Source organism: Pseudochaenichthys georgianus, unplaced genomic scaffold (genome assembly GCF_902827115.2).
Source record: "Pseudochaenichthys georgianus unplaced genomic scaffold, fPseGeo1.2 scaffold_980_arrow_ctg1, whole genome shotgun sequence".
In the NCBI taxonomy this organism is placed as follows: Eukaryota; Metazoa; Chordata; class Actinopteri; order Perciformes; family Channichthyidae; genus Pseudochaenichthys; species Pseudochaenichthys georgianus.
Window position 1 is genome coordinate 1 of NW_027263502.1, and position 15,037 is coordinate 15,037.

The 15,037-nt window shown below is 39.3% G+C and overlaps 1 protein-coding gene across 1 annotated transcript; it reads right to left on the reverse strand.

Annotated features, from left to right (window-relative positions):
• Nucleotides 1-353: 353 nt before the first annotated feature.
• On the reverse strand, nt 354-13,201 carry LOC117444885 (protein KRI1 homolog; the record flags this gene model as incomplete). The annotated part of the gene is made up of 11 exons (XM_034080267.1): nt 13,031-13,201; nt 11,983-12,050; nt 11,793-11,895; nt 11,616-11,715; nt 9,317-9,374; nt 9,176-9,225; nt 8,557-8,659; nt 6,287-6,364; nt 5,165-5,277; nt 3,416-3,644; nt 354-524 (listed from the first exon to the last, which is right to left on the reverse strand). Coding segments are annotated over exons 1-11 (1,158 nt in total), but the record flags the coding sequence as incomplete, so codon positions are not given.
• Nucleotides 13,202-15,037: the final 1,836 nt, after the last annotated feature.

Genomic DNA, 15,037 nt, shown 5'->3' on the forward strand with positions numbered 1-15,037 from the left:
TTTAAACGCCATTTTCTTAATGTCTTTCATTTTTTTTAAGTACTTTGAATGCCTTGTGTTGAAAGGTGTTTTCTATTCTGTTTCCAAAGGTTTTTACATCGTGTATGAGGGGTTTCAGTCTGTGGCTATAAGTATGGTTTTATTGTCTCGTGCTTTTACATTAGTTTCTTTTTGTCCTATCGGTTTTGTCTAAATGTATTCATGCTGCTTTTTATATATGTATTGATGTACAGCACTTTGGTCAACTGTTGTTGTTAAAAGTGCTATATAAATAAAGTCGGATCGGATTGGATAAACTTGCCTTCCTTACTTTGCATTCTTTGCACACTCAAACCTCTCGTGTTTACACTCACCTGCATGAGCTGGTCGTGCTGCCCCGGATCAAAGTCCCCCTTCAGGTCGTTGTGACTGAAGGCCAGCTGCTCGTTGCCCGTCAGCTCCTGCAGCTTCTTCAGCTTCTCCATGATCTCACTGCGCTTCAGGTTCTTCAGCTGCTTCAGCTGCTCCTGCTTCTGCTCCTTCTCCTGAGGAGGGGCGCACCGAGGGAGCAAAGGAAGAGCAGAGAGAGAGAGAGGGGGGGGTATTAGATTCAAGGTTCAAGGCTTTTATTGCCATTTGTACACAGCTACAGTGTAGTTCTCATCCTGTACTCAAGTGAAAGTAAAGAGGCTTTGAAGTGTACTTCAGTAAAAAGTACCCATAGCTAGCAGCTGCTTTAAAGAGTACCTGACAGAAGTAGAAGTAGAAAGTACAGGTATTTGAGTTCAACATGTAAGAAGTAGAAAGTACAGGTATTTGTGTTCAACATGTAAGAAGTAGAAAGTACAGGTATTTGTGTTCAACATGTGAGAAGTAGAAAGTACAGGTATTTGTGTTCAACATGAGAGAAGTAGAAAGTACAGGTATTTGGGTTCAACATGTAAGAAGTAGAAAGTACAGGTATTTGGGTTCAACATGTAAGAAGTAGAAAGTACAGGTATTTGGGTTCAACATGTAAGAAGTAGAAAGTACAGGTATTTGGGTTCAACATGTGAGAAGTAGAAAGTACAGGTATTTGAGTTCAACATGTAAGAAGTAGAAAGTACAGGTATTTGGGTTCAACATGTGAGAAGTAGAAAGTACAGGTATTTGAGTTCAACATGTAAGAAGTAGAAAGTACAGGTATTTGTGTTCAACCTGTGAGAAGTAGAAAGTACAGGTATTTGTGTTCAACCTGTGAGAAGTAGAAAGTACAGGTATTTGGGTTCAACATGTAAGAAGTAGAAAGTACAGGTATTTGGGTTCAACATGTAAGAAGTAGAAAGTACAGGTATTTGAGTTCAACATGTAAGAAGTAGAAAGTACAGGTATTTGAGTTCAACATGTAAGAAGTAGAAAGTACAGGTATTTGTGTTCAACATGTAAGAAGTAGAAAGTACAGGTATTTGAGTTCAACATGTAAGAAGTAGAAAGTACAGGTATTTGTGTTCAACATGTGAGAAGTAGAAAGTACAGGTATTTGTGTTCAACATGAGAGAAGTAGAAAGTACAGGTATTTGTGTTCAACATGTAAGAAGTAGAAAGTACAGGTATTTGAGTTCAACATGAGAGAAGTAGAAAGTACAGGTATTTGTATTCAACATGTGAGAAGTAGAAAGTACAGGTATTTGGGTTCAACATGTAAGAAGTAGAAAGTACAGGTATTTGAGTTCAACATGTAAGAAGTAGAAAGTACAGGTATTTGAGTTCAACATGTAAGAAGTAGAAAGTACAGGTATTTGAGTTCAACATGTAAGAAGTAGAAAGTACAGGTATTTGAGTTCAACATGTAAGAAGTAGAAAGTACAGGTATTTGAGTTCAACATGTAAGAAGTAGAAAGTACAGGTATTTGTGTTCAACATGTAAGAAGTAGAAAGTACAGGTATTTGGGTTCAACATGTGAGAAGTAGAAAGTACAGGTATTTGAGTTCAACATGTAAGAAGTAGAAAGTACAGGTATTTGAGTTCAACATGTAAGAAGTAGAAAGTACAGGTATTTGTGTTCAACGTGTAAGAAGTAGAAAGTACAGGTATTTGTGTTCAACATGTAAGAAGTAGAAAGTACAGGTATTTGAGTTCAACATGTAAGAAGTAGAAAGTACAGGTATTTGTGTTCAACCTGTGAGAAGTAGAAAGTACAGGTATTTGTGTTCAACCTGTGAGAAGTAGAAAGTACAGGTATTTGGGTTCAACATGTAAGAAGTAGAAAGTACAGGTATTTGGGTTCAACATGTAAGAAGTAGAAAGTACAGGTATTTGAGTTCAACATGTAAGAAGTAGAAAGTACAGGTATTTGAGTTCAACATGTAAGAAGTAGAAAGTACAGGTATTTGTGTTCAACATGTAAGAAGTAGAAAGTACAGGTATTTGAGTTCAACATGTAAGAAGTAGAAAGTACAGGTATTTGTGTTCAACATGTGAGAAGTAGAAAGTACAGGTATTTGTGTTCAACATGAGAGAAGTAGAAAGTACAGGTATTTGTGTTCAACATGTAAGAAGTAGAAAGTACAGGTATTTGAGTTCAACATGAGAGAAGTAGAAAGTACAGGTATTTGTATTCAACATGTGAGAAGTAGAAAGTACAGGTATTTGGGTTCAACATGTAAGAAGTAGAAAGTACAGGTATTTGAGTTCAACATGTAAGAAGTAGAAAGTACAGGTATTTGAGTTCAACATGTAAGAAGTAGAAAGTACAGGTATTTGAGTTCAACATGTAAGAAGTAGAAAGTACAGGTATTTGAGTTCAACATGTAAGAAGTAGAAAGTACAGGTATTTGGGTTCAACATGTAAGAAGTAGAAAGTACAGGTATTTGTGTTCAACATGTAAGAAGTAGAAAGTACAGGTATTTGAGTTCAACATGTAAGAAGTAGAAAGTACAGGTATTTGAGTTCAACATGTAAGAAGTAGAAAGTACAGGTATTTGAGTTCAACATGTAAGAAGTAGAAAGTACAGGTATTTGAGTTCAACATGTAAGAAGTAGAAAGTACAGGTATTTGAGTTCAACATGTAAGAAGTAGAAAGTACAGGTATTTGTGTTCAACATGTGAGAAGTAGAAAGTACAGGTATTTGTGTTCCACATGTTAGAAGTAGAAAGTACAGGTATTTGAGTTCAACATGTGAGAAGTAGAAAGTACAGGTATTTGTGTTCAACATGAGAGAAGTAGAAAGTACAGGTATTTGTGTTCAACATGTAAGAAGTAGAAAGTACAGGTATTTGAGTTCAACATGTGAGAAGTCAAAGTAAAAAGTCGTCAGATAAATAAGTAGTGGAGTAAAGTACTGATACCAGAAACATGTAGTTAAGTACAGTAACAAAGTATTTGTACTCCACTACTTCCCACCTCTGTATATATGTAATAAGAGTCATACTGGAGAGATCAAGAGATTTTAACCTTTTGCTTCCTCTCCTTCACTTCGTCCCTTTTGAGTCTCCTGCTGTCGTCCTTGGTCCTCACGGAGGTGGCGATGCTTCGCGGGTACGTTTTGACCCGCGCTGCGTCCGGCTCTTCGTAGCGGAAGTTGTATTTCCTCTCAAAGTCCTCCTGACGCTCCAGGAAAGACTCGCCTTCCTCCTCAGAGTCCTCCACGTCATCCTGCAACACCTCCTCGTAGGTCGGGATCCTGAACGCATCAGAAGAGATTGTATATTAATAGAGTGGTGCAGGAATGAGTCCTTAAAGGTCCTTCATGTCTCTTCTACATCAACATGTGTCCCCTCTTCTTCATGTCTCTTCCACATCAACATGTGTCCCCTCTTCTTCATGTCTCTTCTACATCAACATGTGTCCCCTCTTCTTCATGTCTCTTCTACATCAACATGTGTCCCCTCTTCTACATCAACATGTGTCCCCTCTTCTCCATGTCTCTTCTACATCAACATGTGTCCCCTCTTCTCCATGTCTCTTCTACATCAGCATGTGTCCCCTCTTCTTCATGTCTCTTCTACATCAACATGTGTCCCCTCTTCTACATCAACATGTGTCCCCTCTTCTCCATGTCTCTTCTACATCAACATGTGTCCCCTCTTCTCCATGTCTCTTCTACATCAGCATGTGTCCCCTCTTCATCATGTCTCTTCTACATCAACATGTGTCCCCTCTTCTACATCAACATGTGTCCCCTCTTCTCCATGTCTCTTCTACATCAACACGTGTCCCCTCTTCTCCATGTCTCTTCTACATCAACATGTGTCCCCTCTTCTTCATGTCTCTTCTACATCAACATGTGTCCCCTCTTCTCCATGTCTCTTCTACATCAACATGTGTCCCCTCTTCTTCATGTCTCTTCTACATCAACATGTGTCCCCTCTTCTTCATGTCTCTTCTACATCAACATGTGTCCCCTCTTCTTCATGTCTCTTCTACATCAACAAGTGTCCCCTCTTCTTCATGTCTCTTCTACATCAACATGTGTCCCCTCTTCTTCATGTCTCTTCTACATCAACATGTGTCTCCTCTTCCTCATGTCTCTTCTACATCAACATGTGTCCCCTCTTCTTCATGTCTCTTCTACATCAACATGTGTCCCCTCTTCTTCATGTCTCTTCTACATCAACATGTGTCCCCTCTTCTTCATGTCTCTTCTACATCAACATGTGTCCCCTCTTCTTCATGTCTCTTCTACATCAACATGTGTCCCCTCTTCTTCCTGTCTCTTCTACATCAACATGTGTCCCCTCTTCTTCATGTCTCTTTCACATCAACATGTGTCCCCTCTTCTTCATGTCTCTTCTACATCAACATGTGTCCCCTCTTCTTCCTGTCTCTTCTACATCAACATGTGTCCCCTCTTCTTCATGTCTCCTCTACATCAACATGTGTCCCCTCTTCTTCATGTCTCTTCTACATCAACATGTGTCCCCTCTTCTTCATGTCTCTTCTACATCAACATGTGTCCCCTCTTCCTCATGTCTCGTGGGGAGGGGCTCCTTGCTTTCATCTAAAGTAACAGACAGAGAATTAGCACTTTGGAAACAGGGCTGAAACAGAGGGGATTATGGGTAATGCTGCAATGATCTGTTTGGTGTTTCAGCCAATCAGAGACAGGCTCTGGATATATCTGAGACCTGTGATATATGGATGAAGAACAGAATAATAGGAGACCTTTCAAACCGAGAAATTAGTGGGCATCTGATCACATACCGCTCTTCAGCGCCCTCATCTTCCTCCTTGTAGCCCTTGTTGAGGACGTAGTCTCTCAGGAAACATTCCTTATCGTCCAACTCCGGGTCATTCCAGTAGTCCCTCAAGTATTTCTGTCCCAACACAAACGTCTCATTACTGAGCAATCCTCAAAGATTCAACAGTCAAGGCTTCATCATCATGTGCTCAGCAGCGACAGTGATGAAAAACTGAAGTCACGGGCTCCTCCAGCAGAGCAGCGTGAATATAGAACAACAGTGCAAGAGAATGTGTTGAGATGTGCACGTCTAAATACATGTACCGTACATTTCGGACTATAAGCCGCGACTTTTTCCCCCATTTTTTTGTGTACAGCTAACGGCCACTAGGGGACCTCCTAAATCTATGGATTGTACAGGTACAATTAACCACCTTTAACTCTACGGGCTCTATGACCGGTCCGCGCCCGCCACCTCTAAGCGGCGGGCTCCAGCAGGAAAAGCTGGAGGCCGGAAAAGAGTGAGACAGGTAGCGCGCCAAAGTAAAAGTGGAACCGAGAGACAAAACGAGAGCAAGACAGACGGACAATGTAGCTGCTGCGGCTTATATGCAGGTGCGCTTTATAGTCCGAAAAGTACGGTGTATGGAATATGATATATAGATAAATAAATAGCAAGATTCAAACAGTTGTTAAGAAAAAGAAAAAGATGGACCACTCTGTAAAACGATTTAACTACATCGTACACTGAAGTTGAAATGTGATCCAAACATTTTTTTTTTAACAAAATAAAAAGTGAATGTGTCTTATGGCCTGTGGGATAGGGCTGCTCAATTAATCGTATTTTAAATCGCGATTATGGCAGGCAACGATTACGAAAACAACGTAAATCGAAATAAAACGATTTTTTAAAATTATTACTTTTTTTTTTTTCAGTTCAATTATACTTAAAGTTCAGGATAATCAACTGTTAAAAACATACTGTTCAAAAAAAAAAATTCTCCAATAAATGGATGTTTTCAAAGTCAAGGAATAATCGTATTTACAATAATTGACCCAAATAATCGAGATTATGATTTTTGCCATTTACTGTGGAATGTAACGAACATGTGTATCTTACAGTTAGTCTGATATGTCACACTCACCAAGTCCTTCACCTCCTCCGGTCCCTCGAGGTCAGTCTTGTCCTTCAGCCACTCCACAAAGTCTTTCTCCTCTTTCTCCTAAACACAGAAGCAGAGAGGTGATCCTGATCTGTGGGGCTCTGAGGTCGCATTCACGCCTAATACTCCGCTTCCCACCAGACGACAGCGTGTTACATTCTTTCATTTTTCAGAAGGTTCGGTTTGCGTTCACACTCGGGCTGTCCCGAATTCCATTTTTCGGGCTCCGGATATTCGGTAGTAATCAGCAGCGAATATTGGAATATTCGGCCCGCGCGGGGGGGGGCGTAGTAATCAGCAGCAAACCGCTTCAACGCGTGTATTTCGGTTTATTCACTGCATTCATTTTGTTATTCTACAGTATTGTTGTTTTATAGTTATTTGTTAATATAACCCAATTTGTGTTCTTTGGAATTGAAAAGGATATCGCATCGTGTTTGTTACTTTCGTTGCAGTTGTATACGTCTTAAGTGTAATTTGGCTTGGCTTCCTATTTATGGACATGCTTTTATTTTGAAGGAGAGTTAGCGCAGTTGACAGGAAGTTGTTGTTGCTATGGAAACAACGTCACGGAGAATAATGGAGAACAAATAATATCTACATATAAAGACGGAGAAAGTAAATGATAACGTTTATGGTTAAGTGTTAGCACCCCCCCGAAGAGGCACAAGCTCTCACGTTGATATTGGAGTTTTCAATAAATTCAATTTGAAAAAAACGAAAAAACAAACAAAACGAATATCCGAATAACGAAATTGAAACCCGAATAGTACTCCAACGAACGAATATTTGGATATTCGGGTACAGCCCTAGTTCACACGGGCACAGACTATAAACTTTAAACACAAGTCATGTGCACGGAAATGCTGTTCAACCATTGGTCAGACATTAAGGGGGTAAAAACGCAAATCCCGGCAATTTCTACCGGAGCCTCCGCCATGGAGCATCGGCAGGTTACACGCTGCTGTTAATCTGGAGAGCATATCAACAGAATCTAGCAGACGTCACATATGATTATATAATCAGACGACGAAGAGACATTTTATAAAACGGACAAGTCAAATCAAGCAATCTGATTGGTTCTTAGCCGTGATATAATGAGCGTATACCACGGGTAGAATTGTAGTTACTTTTCCCAAGTCAGTATCCCTCCGCGTCTCCGTTACGAAACTAACAAATCTTAAAATGGAAACATTTAAGGTTAACTTCGACCTCCGGGGGGTCTTACTATGGAGGAGTGGACCGAGCAGTGCCTATCTCCAGAAAAAAAAGCACCTAAACGACGACATGCAGAGCTCCGTGAAGAGCAGGCAGACCAACTGGAAAAGTACCACCATTCAAAAGCTTTCTGATGCAGGTCTTGAAACAAAGCAGAGACATTATGACCGTTAGTGGCCACAAGCCGAATCTCGGGGACCGGAGAAAGTGGAGCAATATTCTTGCCACGCCAAGCAACAGCTAGAACAAGTAACCCTGTAAGCCGGGTTTCAATTTCGCTATTCGGATATTCGTTTTTTCCCCGTTATTTTTTTCAAATTGAATTTATTGAAATCTCCAACGTAAGAGCTTGTGCCTCTTCGGGGGGTGCTAACACTTAACCATAAACGCTATCGTTTACTTTCTCCGTCTTTATATGTAGATATGACTTTTTCTCCGTTAATCTCCGTCACGTTGTTTCCATAGCAACAACAACTTCTTGTCAACAGCGCTACGTCTCCTTCAAAATAAAAGCATGTCCATAAATAGGAAGCCAAGCCAAATTACACTTAAGACATATACAACTGCAACGAAAGTAACAAACACGATGCGATATCCTTTTCAATTTCAAAGAACCCAAATTGGGTTACATTAACAAATAACTATAAAACAACAATACGGTAGAATAACAAAATGAATGCCGTGAATACACCGAAATACACGTGTTGAAGCGGTTTGCTGCTACCGAATATCCGGAGGCCGAAAAATGGTATTCGGGACAGCCCTACTGTAAATACTACGCTTCCTGTGTTTTGGTGCGGACCGTGTTCACACCAGTGATGGTCCGCTCCAGAGTTCACTTGCAAGCGGTCCAAACCACCTGTTTTAGGTTGTTTAGTTCGCTTCAGAGGTCTCGGACTGCGTTCACACCGACCCAAGCGAACCGCACCGAGGGTTAAACGCACCAGGGTTCGATTCAACCGGACCAAACAAGGCTGGTGTGAAGGTGACCTTCAAAGTCTCTCTTCACTATTTGAAGTAAAGCACTTCCTCACCTCCTCGTCCTGAGATTTGATCCTCCGGGTCAGCAGCTCTGATCCTCCCTCTCTCTCGGGGACCTCCTCCTCTTCATCGCTGTCCTGGATGAACTTACGGAAGCTGAGGAGAGGTTTTACACTCCGTTAACCTTTGTGTTGTCTTTGTTTAAAGCACATCATTATCCACATGTATATATATATATATTTATTTATTTATTTTTACTTTTTAATGCCATTTCATTTCTATTTCAGAAATATTTTGGACTGTTTATTTCTAGTGTCTTTATTTCTCTTATGTACATTGCCTTGTTTTTAATGCTGCTGCAATGCAAACATTTCCCAAATTGGGATCTATCCATTTATCCATCCATCCATCCATCTATCTATCTATCTATCCATCCATCTATCTACCTATCCACCCATCCATCCATCCATCCATCCACCTATCTATCCATCCATCCATCCATCTATCTATCTACCTACCTACCTATCCATCCATCCATCTACCTATCCACCCATCCATCCATCCACCTATCTATCCATCCATCCATCCATCTACCCATCCACCTATCTATCCATCCATCCATCCACCCATCCATCTCTCCATCCATCTATCTATATATTTGTGAGATCTCACCTGTCTCTGAGCTGCCGCTGCTCCTGGATGTAGCTCGGAGAGGACGCTCTCTTTGGAAGAAAGATAATGAGTTAATAAATCATTGGTGTGTATTTGCATAATAACGAGGGGTCAGAAATACTTGTTAACCGGGTCTAATACCTCGTCCATTCTCCTTGCAGCCTCTTCATCATCACTGTCGTCATCGTCCTCGTATTTGCTGTAAAGTAAAAATACAAAGATCAGTGATTCAAGTTTAAGACAGCAGTTAAATTAGAGATGTGGAAAAAGACAACTAAATAAATGAGTAGCTTTTATCTCATGATATGAAAAAGCGCTGCATGATCTGGGACAAAAAACAAAGTGCCTGATATTTTGACTGATACTGCAATTCCAATATGGTTCGAAGTAGAGATGTCCCGATCCGATCACGTGATCGGGGATCGGAGCCGATCACGTGATTTTCAAAAGATCGGAATCGGGAGAAAAGAATCGGGGATCGGGATTTTTTTCTTCATATTATTATTTTTATTTTATTATTTTAATGTTACAAAACAAAAAATGACCATGTTCACGTCTTAAAGTCATCCTGAGGACTTAGTTTTGGTTTACAATTACACAACATCATGTATGTGTTGCTTCTGTTGGGCTTGTTTTCATAGACCTGGTTGCTTATTCCTCTCAAAGCAACAGAGTGTGCGCAGTGTCTAATGGCAGCAGCAAGCTAACGAGAGGCTACGTTCAGCTGGTGACTCGGGAGTCGGGACAGAGAAAATGTCAGGAGTTTGGAAGTATTATGAAATTGAAAGCGAAGGCAGTGTAACAGCCAGATGCAATGTTTGCAAGGCAGAGGTTCCGCGTGGTGGAAAGAACAGAGCTACGTTCAACACGACCAATCTAATACGCTACCTGAGAAACAAACACCAACAACAACAACACGGCGAGTACACAGCGGCCACTCAGGTAACGGCACTGAAACAACCGACACTTTCAGAGGCTTTCAAAAGGAAAGAGAAACTGCCCCAGAACAGAGAAAAGGCCAACACAATAACAGCCAAGATAGCTGAATTCATCGCGTTGGATGACCAGCCGTTATCCGTTACCTTTTTTCTCTTAATGCATTGCATAAAGATCGGATCGGGAAAAATCGGTATCGGCAGATTGTCAAAATCAAATGATCGGAATCGGATCGGGAGCAAAAAAAGGTGATCGGGACATCCCTAGTTCGTAGTATTGGAGACAATTATCACGTTAACATCGAAGTCTATTAAAATGATAATAGTGGTTTTCTCAGAGGATCGGTCCCAAAAAGGTAGAATAATCTCTGCAGCTCCACAATACTTCATTCAGACATTTGCCTTTATCATTTATTGTGCGTACTTGTAATAATCGTTATAACTTGATTATAACTACAGATTGTAAGTAAAAACTGATGAGGATACACACAGGGATTTGGAGGTACACTATCCCCTGGACCAATAGAGCGGTGCGGTGACGCGTCCTAAAACCAGGAAGTGAGTCAGCATTTTATCACTTCCTGTTCCCTCGTCTCAGAGCCAATGGGATCTCTCCATAGGATTTGGGAAATAGCTGGAATAAGGTCTGTGGTTGAGACACACGCGACATTAAATCCATCAGCAGTGACCCCACTGGTGATTCTTGAAGAGTTGACGTGTCTGAGAAACGATGGCTGTTACCGAGTGGCTGGATAGGACTCCAGAAGTCGTGGAGGTCGTTTTACGTCATTACGCCAAACACGTAAACACTCCTTTAAGTTTGTTTGCCCTGTTCTGCTTGAAAGCAAGTCCCTGCCTGCCTGTTCTCAAACTTTCTCATACCAAGGACTTAACCAATAAAAAAACACTCACGGACCACCTAACTCCACAAATATCCAGAAACACATCGTTTTTCTTGAACCAATTAGAAATCGCCTGAAAATGGTACAAACAAGTGGCAACATGTGTGAGGTAGGTGTTGCGCTGGGCTTTATCATGCAATCGAAAGTGAAACTTAAGCTCGCTCCATTGCGGAGATATTCCCGCGAGAGTACGGAAGACGTACATTTATTTATTTATTTAAAATGTGAAATGTTACCAATGGACCACTAGGGGGCGCTCACGGACGGACCACACTTTGAGAAGCACTGCTTTATAGCATAACGTTAGCATTTAGCTTCTGGCGATTAGATTTATTATTAGAGAATGATAAAAGTAGGGTAGACATTATCCGGCTGAACAAAACGTGCATTTATGAAACAGGTTCGTTTTCCACAGACATTATTTCGAGCTATTTTCAAAAATCCTATGGAGAAATCCCATCGCTTTTTTGTCGAGGGAACCAGCAGCTTACTTCCGGGTAAATACGTCATCCCTGCATACGGCAATACGGCATCTCTCTGAAGACGTGATGGCGGTGCGTTCAAACACTGTTTTTATTAATCAGATATCAGTCCGTGACTCACCCCTCCTTCTCCAGTATGACTTTACGCTCGTAGTCCTTCAGGAACATCGGCTTCACGGCTTTCTTTGACGTGGAAGCCTTCTCATCACTGATGGGTGGACCTGAAAGATTTAAGAGATTAACACATTAGAATAAAGATGTCCTACAGACCCTGAACGCAACACCGAATACACTTTACCCTCAGAGTAGAACGTGGCGTCTTCCTGGTAGATTTTGGGGTCTTTCTTCTTCAGCAGGGACAATGTTCTGTAAAAGTCCCGCTCCACTGCCGGGTCCAGCTCCTGGGAAGACGGATATATACGTCAGTCGTTAAAATAAACACGTTATTGAGCTGTGTGTTGTCGAGAAAGAGAAGAAGAGAGGCTCACCACTTCACTGTCATCAGAGCTGGACTCAGACTCAGAGTCATCCGCTTGGTCTCCATATTTGTCCTTTACTGCACAAGAGTTATTATACAGTTATTATAATATGTGAGGTACATGATTATGTTTCTCACATGATGTTACTTTGTACTTTCACTCCACTACATGATACAGGCAAGTATTGTAATCTTTACTCCACTACTTTGGAGATTAAGGGCATTAATACAACAGTTATAAAGTGTCTTGTTGTAGATTACCCTACCCAGCAGAGTATTTATTCGTATCTGAATACTTTATTTAACCCAAGGGGAAATTGGGTTTTAGTGACATTAGCTTCATTTCAGAAAACATTTAAATATGTATATAAAATAAGAAATTAAGTATGCAATAAAATATCAACAACAAATACATTTATATATATTTGGAAACACAACAAGACAAATAAGAAATTAAGTATGCAATAAATTATCAACAACAAATACATTTATATATATTTGGAAACACAACAAGACAAATAAGAAATTAAGAATGCAATAAAATATCAACTAAAAATACATTTATATATATTTGGAAACACAATTTAAAGAACTATACATAGGTTAAACAACAATACTTATGTACAAATGTCATTATTACAATATTTGCAGTAGCTAAAGATGGTGTAAAATGATATTCAATAAAACAATATTTGCATTGGTTAATAACAAGTTAAAATTATGTGCTCCACATTTACCAGTAGCAGCATTTAATTGACAATTATTACTATTAATAATAATACAATTATTAATATATATGAGTCTGAAATTGGACATAAAAGTACTTTAATTCTTGGTAAACTCAGTATATGTTGATGCTTTTAGTTTTTACTTTAGAGTACACTTTTAAATAATGACTTTTACTTGTAACTGAGTATGTTAACACAGCAGTATTGCTTATTGTACTACATTAGATATCTGTAAAACCCCAGTGTATAAGAATAACAACATAAATCTGCTGCTGGTCCCCACGTTGTGTTGTTAGCTTGTCAGTTAGCATCGTTAGCTGAAACACTCACGTCTCTGCAGCTCCTCTTTCTGTCGGTATTTGTCATACTTCTGAGCAAACCCGGAGTTTATCTTCAACTCCGGTATGCCTGCCATGGTTATTTTTAATTAGAAAGTTATCTTTAAGCTAGAATAAAAACGACACGCTGGTAACCGGAAGTCATTTCAAGCCGCTGCATGTGTGTGGAAAACTTAAACCACGTGGGTTCCGTTGTATACGTCATAGATCACGTGCATTACGTACAGTGTCCAGCAAAGGGCGCACTAATGCAGTAGGAACTGCATGTACATACAAGATGAGGAGAAGTTGAGGAAAAATTGTATTTACATATTTAACACATTTATTATATAGATTAAAATAATGTTTGTATGCGTGTTTTATCTGTATGTGTGTGTGTATATTTGTGTACAATTAAATATATTTTTATTTTGTTATAAAAACAAAATCTTGTTTACTTTTATTATTTTTTATTAATTTATATACTTATTTTGGGGGTTTTTTCCGTACATTTTTCTTAATGAAAATATTATTCTATTATTTATTCTATTTCTTCGAAACAATTCAATGTGTAAAATGTAAAAAAAAAACTACCTAAATGATGTCTATAAAAACAACTACTAAAATATATCCTACAAAGAAGCAATTAAAATATTTGATTGATATAAACATGCATTTTTTTTAATAAGCACTAAAACTAATAAAATAATGAATAAAACATTTTAACTGTCAGGAAAAAGCCTTTGTTTTTCCCTATAAAAAGCTGTTATTTTGAACAGGGTTATACATTTCTATTGCATTTATTAAAAGTCTAATATCTACAGAGCAACGGTGAACCAGTGTTTATCAGCTATTCACCTATTTGTCCAAAAAGCCCACAAAGGTTAAATAATAAAAGTGATTTTTTTCTTTGATGTTTACTCGAGTAGAGGGGGCAAGGATGTGTGACAGATTACACTCAACACAACGTCATAAAAGTGTGCACAATCTGGAGTAAACCTGAGTTGAGTGACACGGATACAACATAGATATAGATCAAGATAGGAAGAACATTCCCTGTAACAGAAACATATAACGAGATAATTAGAAGTTACATAATTGTAAAAATAATGATAAAGCTTTGTTTTTAAAGAACTTTTTATACACAGGATGCAGCTCAAACTGCTTGGGACACAACAGAAATGTAAAATATAAAATATTACTTAATTTTCAGGTGTATATCAGTATGTCGTGTCTCTACTTTAAAGAGTCCTCTCCTGCTGATGTTCAGGTGTATATCAGTATGTAGTGTCTCTACTTTAAAGAGTCCTCTCCTGCTGATGTTCAGGTGTATATCAGTATGTAGAGTCTCTACTTTAAAGAGTCCTCTCCTGCTGATGTTCAGGTGTATATCAGTATGTAGTGTCTCTACTTTAAAGAGTCCTCTCCTGCTGATGTTCAGGTGTATATCAGTATGTAGTGTCTCTACTTTAAAGAGTCCTCTCCTGCTGATGTTCAGGTGTATATCAGTATGTAGTGTCTCTACTTTAAAGAGTCCTCTCCTGCTGATGTTCAGGTGTATATCAGTATGTAGTGTCTCTACTTTAAAGAGTCCTCTCCTGCTGATGTTCAGGTGTATATCAGTATGTAGTGTCCCTACTTTAAAGAGTCCTCTCCTGCTGATGTTCAGGTGTATATCAGTATGTAGTGTCTCTACTTTAAAGAGTCCTCTCCTGCTGATGTTCAGGTGTATATCAGTATGTAGTGTCTCTACTTTAAAGAGTCCTCTCCTGCTGATGTTCAGGTGTATATCAGTATTTGGTGTCTCTACTTTAAAGAGTCCTCTCCTGCTGATGTTCAGGTGTATATCAGTATGTAGTGTCTCTACTTTAAAGAGTCCTCTCATGCTGATGTTCAGGTGTATATCAGTATGTAGTGTCTCTACTTTAAAGAGTCCTCTCCTGCTGATGTTCAGGTGTATATCAGTATGTAGTGTCTCTACTTTAAAGAGTCCTCTCCTGCTGATGTTCAGGTGTATATC